This window comes from Lycium barbarum, chromosome 9 (genome assembly GCF_019175385.1).
Source record: "Lycium barbarum isolate Lr01 chromosome 9, ASM1917538v2, whole genome shotgun sequence".
Lineage (NCBI taxonomy): Eukaryota > Viridiplantae > Streptophyta > Magnoliopsida > Solanales > Solanaceae > Lycium > Lycium barbarum.
The window spans coordinates 41,595,889-41,604,215 of NC_083345.1; the positions used below are offsets into that span (position 1 = coordinate 41,595,889).

General features: G+C 36.9%; 1 protein-coding gene across 1 annotated transcript; it reads right to left on the minus strand.

Annotated features, from left to right (window-relative positions):
* Positions 1-799: 799 nt before the first annotated feature.
* Positions 800-3,589, minus strand: LOC132611431 (3-ketoacyl-CoA synthase 20-like). Its single transcript, XM_060325856.1, has 2 exons — positions 2,670-3,589; positions 800-1,668 (listed from the first exon to the last, which is right to left on the minus strand). Exons 1-2 carry the CDS (start codon positions 3,481-3,483, stop codon positions 911-913), a joined length of 1,572 nt encoding a protein of 523 aa, XP_060181839.1. The 5' UTR covers positions 3,484-3,589; the 3' UTR covers positions 800-910.
* Between the last annotated feature and the right edge of the window lie 4,738 nt (positions 3,590-8,327).

Here is an 8,327-nt window from a genome sequence, read left to right on the forward strand (position 1 = left end):
TTTCTTCAAGGAGGTCTTGAGCTGGGTGAAACTTCATATTCAACACATTGACTTTACAGGGTTGTGGAGAAGACTGGCAAGGAGGGCTAAAGGGAAGATAAGCAGCCATTCATCTGGGTTGTGCATGCAATAGTGATGTACTTGATTGGATGGCTAGAAATGATGCATTATGGAGCCACATAGCGCCTCGACCTCAGCTGCGTGGTAGACAAATACAAATGCAGAACAAATATAGAATTTGTATATACTATACAGAAAATCAAACTGCAAAAGTAGAGCATGGATAGAGGGGCTATATGAGTAATGCAATTGTACAAAGGGTAGCTAACTGATTCTAGTTGGTCTTTGCAGTTTTGTTTGTTGTTTTTCTTAGCTGTTGTATTTTGTTCTCTCTAGAAGTTTCAATAAATGTGTTCGTTCGACAAAATAAAGAGAGTTTTTTGAAGTATCTTTTAGAGTTAATGTTTTCTTATAAACAGTCAAGCAGATTTTTCAATTCAAATTAGACTTGAACTACTCCAAGTGAAGGAAATTATTTTAACATCTACGTTGTAGTACAAAATTGTGATCATTAGATGAAGAGAAATAACATTATCTACTCGTCAAAATATTGTCAAAACCTTAGTGAGTAGAGTTAGCAGATACCTTTGATGGTGGGAGCTAGCAGGTAGTCGAGTATGGTCAATATATGTACAGCGGTCTATACACCATCATTACAAACCAAAAAGAAGAGAAACCAAATAAACGTATATAAAATTTTATTGATTAAATTTAAAGCCTTTTTAAGGTCAGCCTTAGATCACCAATTCAGTTGAGGCCTATAAAACAAGAGAGAATTATGGAACATAATAGTAATCCGAGGGAGCTAACTTTTCCCTTCAGCATATAATTGCACGAAATAATTAAACATTCAACTAGAAAGAGGCATCATTGTGGGGACATGAACTGGGAAGTCCTGAATCTCACCAGTCCAGGGATTTTTCTCCAGATTCGCAGGATTAATAGTTTTAAGGGCATGCCAAACGACACTATTACATTTGAAACCTGAGCCAAAACCTATTTGCCATGCTCTGTCACCCTTTGTTATCCTCCCTTTGGCCTCAGCGTAGGCCAACTCATACCACAATGAGCTACTTGATGTGTTTCCAAACCTGTAAAGTGTCATTCTTGAAGGCTCCATATGCCATTCTGTGAGCTCAAGATTCTTTTCCATCTCATCCAACACTGCTCTTCCTCCCGTGTGAATGAAGAAATGATCGAAAGCCATCTTGAAGTCGGGAACATATGGCTTCTTGAAAATATTCTTCATTTTAAACGTCTTTCTAGCAATTAAGGATACGAAAAATAAAAGTTTCTCGGACATAGGAAGCACCAATGGCCCTAGAGTTGTTATATTGGCTTTGAGAGTTTCTCCTACTACGACTGTTAGGGTTTTCGAGAGTGATATGCCAATATTTCCATCTTCATCTTGTTCTTGGTATATGCTTTTGAAAGCCCTGTCATCAGCTCCTTTGTAGGTACGCACGACGTGCTTGAGTTTATATTTTGAACGGCGATAGTCTGTGATGCGATTGGAGAGGAGAATGGCAGCTGCCCCCATACGGAAAAGACAGTTTGTTATAAGCTTTGATCGATCCTTGCCTAGGTAGTAACCAGCATTGATGCTTTCTGAAAACTACTATCACATCGTTTTTACTGAAAACTAGAGAAAACTAAATACTTCTAGTGTAGTGATTTTTTTTTTTTAAATAGTTTCCGCTCATTTTTCGTCAAAAATAACCGATGGACTTCCGTTGGTTTTCATAAAAAACAATAAAAATTAAAAAAAAAAAAATAGTGTCCCTCGATTTTATCCATCGATTTCCGCCCATCGTTTTTTCGCTTGTTTTTAGTAGTGACAACTTTTTTAGTTTGTGCGATTTCTAATTTATTTCTAAAGTCTAATGTATTTTATTTAGTCGATGGATTCCCTCAGTTTTAATCGATAGAGTCCGTCGGTCTTTGTGTTTCGAGACACCATTTTCTGACATTATTAAGTCTGTAGGTTTTTTTCCTATAACCGACTAACGTTCGTCAATTTTGTCCCGAGGTATTTGACCATTTCTTTAATAATGTGTACCTCTAGATGTGAGTTCTCGCTAATTTTTTCCTTTTTTTTTTTTTACAGCTCTAGTCAAATCTAACAAACAGAGTTCGATGAATAGTTTGTCGGAGACTAAAACTGTTAACTTTTGGTGAACTTAAGGAACAAAACCGTTAAGTGCATACTTAAGGGACTATTTTTAACCAACCCTCATAGTTAAGGGACCATTTTGTCAACTTATGGCAAACTTAAAGGACCAAAACCGTTAAGTGCATAGTTAAGGAACTATTTTGAACCTACTCTCATAGTTAAGGGACCATTTTTGTTAACTTGTAACAAACTTAAAGGACTAAAACCGTTAAGTGCATAGTTAAGAGACTATTTTGAACCTACTATCATAGTTAAGGGACCATTTTTATCCTTTTCTCCACATCTTTTTATTAATAATATTTTTTTGATATATAAATAAATAAAACAATAAATTTTGGGGTCCTCAATATTGCGGGGCCTAGGGCAACTGCCCTCATTGAGCCGGCACTGTTCACAATAATCCAAACATGTACGTTTTTATTTATTTTTACACAACCTCTTTTGGAAAAACGAAAAAGAAGCATTTGACTAACCTGCAAAAGCCGATTTGCAAGGTCAATAGAAATGAGTCCAGCACTACATCCCATGCCACTAATATTATAAGTAAGCACATCGAGTCCAAGCTTGTAATGGTTGACAATCATGGAGGATAACGAAGGTGTTGGGTTGTGAACGCCAATGTTCACTATCACTATCCCAATCTCACAAGCCTTCACTCCAGTTTTCGACATTAGATCGTCTACGGCTCCAAACATAACCTTCTCTATTTCCTTCCTACAATTATTAAACGTCAATAACTTCGCTGGTAGCATTCTGATGCTCTCTGGAACATACGTCTTGTCACTATATCCACATCTTTCTAACACTTTCTTCTGTAAATTCGCGCTGTCCTCATCGAATGTTGATGTAACTATGTCTAGAAACTCTTGTTTGCTCATCATATCAGACAGATCTGGCTTGTAACATGCAAAATCTACCAAGTAAACGTTTCTTGGATGACCCCTTAAGTATAGCGCGGCCAAAAAAACAATAATAATAATAGACAATGATTTCAGTATGGGGATATGGTTGTTGACATCTTCGACGTTAAAGGTAAGAAGGTGAAATCCTATGGAAGAAAGGATTATGGGGATGACAAAGAGGTAAACTGAATAGGAGATTAGATAATGGTATCCAAGTTTTATGTTTTTAACACAGAAGAGAGAAGCATTTTCTGCCATTGCTAGTGAAAGGATATTGTAGAGAAAATTAAAGGAGCTGACGTCTCTATTTAACAGTGCTAAAGGAACTGTTTTAGCAAGCAATATCATGACCAAGTTGAATCAAGAATTTATTTTACTTTGAAATTTTTCATAACCACCAGTATGTAAAAGTTTACCATATCAAATTCTTACACTAGAAGCTAGTGTTGTGATATTTAGCGACGTCGAGTCATGGCTAGTAAGTTTGCAAAATGACGGATCTGGCTCCTCTCAATTACACTTTCTTTTCATTTCCTCAAGTACATGTTTAGATGAGTACACTTGTCTAATAAGTATAATTTTTAAAAGTAAAATTAGATTAATTTAACAAGCATACTAACTATGATTAAAATATTAAGTTTTGGAAAGTACCCTTTAATTTTGGTATGCAATATCAATCTCCTTCAAAATCTTAATTAAATTTAAAGGCAGAATATTAAATATTATTATCACAATACTCTTTCCAGGTCTTTTCATATATTTACCATCTTAACTAAATTAAAGAGTATCTGATTAAATATTATTTTCACTGAATGATTCAATATACTGCATCCAATCGTTCATATATTCATCATAAAATTAAATGAAAGAGAATTAAGCTTGTAAGAAGGTAATAATCTGCTTGCATTAATCTTTGTCAACATGTGTCTATATACAAAGATTCTAGGCTATAATGAAGGTAACTAAATATACACCTAACCATAATGGTAACTAAATATTCTTCTAATATATTTACATGGCGGCCTAGAATATTCTTTTAATATATTTATATCAATAAAGATGGTAACTAAATATTTACATAATATTCTAACACACCCCCGCAGTCGAAACGGGAGGTTTGCGAACGCTTAGGCTGTCGCGAAAATCTTCAAATAGAACCAAGGGAAGACCTTTAGTAAATATGTCCGCGATCTGATAGCGCGATGGGACATGTAGGACACGTACATGACCACGAGCAACTTGTTCACGGACGAAGTGAATATCCATCTCGATATGCTTAGTGCGTTGATGTTGAACAAGATTGCCAGATAGATATGTGGCACTAACATTATCACAGTACACCAACGTAGCCTTTCGTATTGGACAATGAAGTTCTAGAAGCAGATTGCATAGCCACCAAGACTCAGCAACAACATTGGCTACCCTCGATATTCGGCCTCCGCACTAGATCAAGACATGGTGGCCTGCCGCTTGGCGGACCAAGAAAGACACAATAACCAGAAGTCGAATGCCTGGTATCTGGTCAACCACCCCAATCTGCATTCGTATACGAAATGAGAGCGGTGGGTTTAGATGGATAAAGATGCAAGCCATGATCAAGGGTGCCCTTAATATAGCGCACAATACGTTTGAGAGCATTCATGTGGACCTCCATCGGGTTATGCATGAAAAGACAAATTTGTTGCACAACATACGATATGTCTGGTCTCGTGAATGTGAGATATTACAGTGCACCTGCCAGGCTGCGATAAAGTGAAGGATCCTTAAATGGTGAGGTAGAGATGGCACTTGACTTCGGTTTGGTGTCAACTGGCGTGGCACTTGGCCTACAAGACGACATGCTAGCTCGTTCTACGATCTCTTCGGCGTACTTCTTTTGAGATAAAAATAAACCACCTGCATGACGAGTAATTGCTATTCCCAAGAAATAACTGAGTGGTCCCAAATCCTTCATAGCAAATTCAGAGTTGAGAAGTGTCATGATAGACTTGCGAAGATCATCAGATGAGGTAATTAAGATGATATCATCCACATACAAAAGAAGATATGCCATATCAATACCTTTTCGGTAGATGAACAGAGAATGATCAGACTTGCTGTGGGTGAAACCAATACTAGAAACATAGTCAACAAATCGTTTGTACCAGGCCCGAAGAGCTTGCTTGAGGCCATATAAGGACTTCTTTAGTAAGCAGACATAGTCAGGATGTGTAGGGTCTCGGAAACCCACAGGTTGATGCATGTAGACAGTTTCCTCGAGTTCGCCATGTAAGAATGCATTTTTCACATCAAGTTGGTGAATAGGCCAAGCATTAGAGAGAGCTAGACTGAGAATAGTGCGGATGGTCGCCGGTTTCACCACTAGGCTAAAAGTATCACCACAATCCACGCCAACTTGTTGAGTTTTTCCATCACCTACAAGTCGGGCTTTATTGTTATACCCCGTATATTTATACGTCAAATTATTCGCAAGCAAGTCGAATCAAGTTAAAGGCGGAATTATTTTCGGACACGAAATAGAAATCTTTAATTTTTTTAATTTTAATTAAAACATAAATTGTTTATAAATTTTATTGGTATAAAGATATTATTGGAGATTAGGGGTAAATTAACTATGATTATATTATTAAGTGGGATTAAAATTTAATCACTTCATTAATTAATTAAGCCTAAGGGGCCATGTGGGCCCCACCCGAATAAAAAAAAAAGAAAAAAAAAAGGGGGGGGAATCAAATCTGAAAATTAAAGAAACAAGGTGCAAAAGTGAGTCCTCAAAAGAGGGAATACGTGTAGCAATATGGGGAATAATATATAAAATAAGGCATAGTGCAAATGACACTTTCCAACTCCACTTGTTGAAAAATCAGCTTTCAAGAACTAAACAAACCAAGAAAAAGAAGAGTTGAAAGAGAAGGAGGTCACGGCTAGAGTGGAGAAAAAAAAATCAGTTTTGTGATTTAATAAAATTCTAAGGAGAAGACAAGGAGAGGGAGGTGGAGAAGCAAGAATAAGTATAAGAATTTAAGACACAAATTGGAGCCAAGTATTCAAGGTAAGAATTGGTTATTTCTTTTACATTTATAATGAGTTTGGGTACATTATGAACATGTATAGATGATGAATTGAATGTATATAATTTTTTTTGCATGTCGGTATTGGATTGTTGTTGTTGAAGTTGAAGTGAGCCGTGAGTGATAGGTTTAGATGGAATCATGCTTAATCTTCTTGTACATGTATTGGGAGTAAATTGAATGTGTTGTGGTGTGGATAAATGGATAAAAAAAATCATGAAGTTGTCGTAGTTGTGTTGAAGCCGTGTAGGGGGCTGTTTTGAGGCTAGTTGTGCGTTTGACGTACATTGTATATTTTATGAAAATCATATCGTTATATTGTGGATTGTGATACAAAACATGACTTAAAAATAAGGAAAGCAACGAGAGGGTTGCTCACAGTTTAGGGGACTGGTTTCGGCCAGCTTTGGATTGTTGGAATTTTTTTTTTGGATTGTTGGAAAAATATTATGTGAATGGTTTAGAAGTCCTCTAATGTTGTTAGTATGGATTTGGGTTAATAATCGAATGTACGAACGATATTGTGGCTTGAAAGTAAGCCGTTGAAACGAATATTTGGAAAGTTGTTGAAAGATGTAAAAGAGAGCTATTAATGTTGTTTTGCCTTTCGAATTGATTATTGATGTTGCTAGGTTGGTTATTGTGGTTGTTGTTGTTGATTTTGAGCGAGATAAATTCTCGGGATGGCCTATTTATAGGGGAAGTGCTGCCGAATTTTCTGTAGAATTTAATGATTAGTTGGAAAGAATGGCTCAAGTGCCCTTAACTAATGTTTGGTATTCGTTGGCGTATTTGTAGACCTTGGGGAGCCCGAGGCGTAGATTGGAAATTTACTTTAGATTGACTATTTTGGAAGTGCGTAAGAGGTATGTAAAGCAACCTTCCTTCTTTTGGCATGCCTTAGTTTCACATAGGCTAGATTAGAGCTTTAAGGGAATTCCAAATTCGAGATCCGAGCATGTTATGATCCATATATATATTCTTTGACACTCTTATGTATGTTTTTATGAAATATGAACCATGATGTATTTGAAGTAATCGCTTTCCGAAATTCGCATAGAAAATGTTCACTTTAAGAAATTTTGTAATCTCTGAATGCCATATTTTTCGTAGAGGCTCGGATCGCTCCAATAATTTTTATAGGAGTTTGCTTGATGTATAATGGGTATGTTTTTCATAGGCGGGCTCAGTTCGGGTCTATACTCGTCCGTGGGTCCCACGACACCCTTTATGTAAATTCGACAACTTTGAATCAAAAAGTGATAATTATTACTCCGATTTCGAATATGACTATTTTACTTATCCTTCGGATTTATAATAATGATTTTATGCATATGATTCCTCACTACTCCGCTCGTGCCTACTATGATATCGTTCGCCGGTTCCCGGGCCGGTTCTGTTGTCGTGCGCTTTTTGATACATTCCGGTGTTATTGTTACACCTCGGAAAATTTTTCCGTTCATGCACAGTGAATTGACTTACGAAGGGCATGATGCATATGATGTTTTGATAAGTAAGAAATAATATTTAATGATTCTAAATGAGATTTCAAAGACATTGGGGGTAGGAGACGAAAGTTGTTAAGGAAAGCAAGGTATATGTTGTGTATCGGGAAAGAATTTCGAGTATCGAACTAATGATGGCTTAATGACATTTTGGAGAAGAGTTATAATGTCCCTTATATTGATAATAAAGTGTTAAGTAGGTGTCAAGAAGGACCCATAAGCCAAATATGGGCATAAGCCATCCAAAAGGGCGAGTTAAGGAAAACATTTTCGGATGATCTGGTTTGGAGGGGCTAAAACGCTATTATAAAGTTGGAATTTGGGAAAACCACCACAGGATGAAAGTTGTAGATAATTGAAATAGCTTTCTAACCATAGGTAGTGGGCCCTCACAGCGTATCGGGATCAAAAGTTATGGGCATTCTACGACAGACTGTCTGAGCAGAGAAGTTCTACGGACCATTTGACGGTCCGTAGAAATTTTTGACGAACCGTAAAACATTTTTACGGTCCGTAAAATGGACCCAGACCAGCGTAAAACGGTCACAGAAACCCATTTTTTGCTGGGCAATTTTACGGTCCATTTTGACGGTCCGTCAAACAGTTTGACGGTCCG

Excerpts from the sequence above, each read along its gene's own strand:
- LOC132611431 (XM_060325856.1), bottom strand. The coding sequence starts at position 3,483 with ATGATATTGCTTGCTAAAACAGTTCCTTTAGCACTGTTAAATAGAGAC. Across the intron at positions 1,669-2,669 it reads TTTTCGTTTTTCCAAAAGAG|AAAGCATCAATGCTGGTTAC; the intron begins GTTGTGTAAAAA and ends AGTAGTTTTCAG.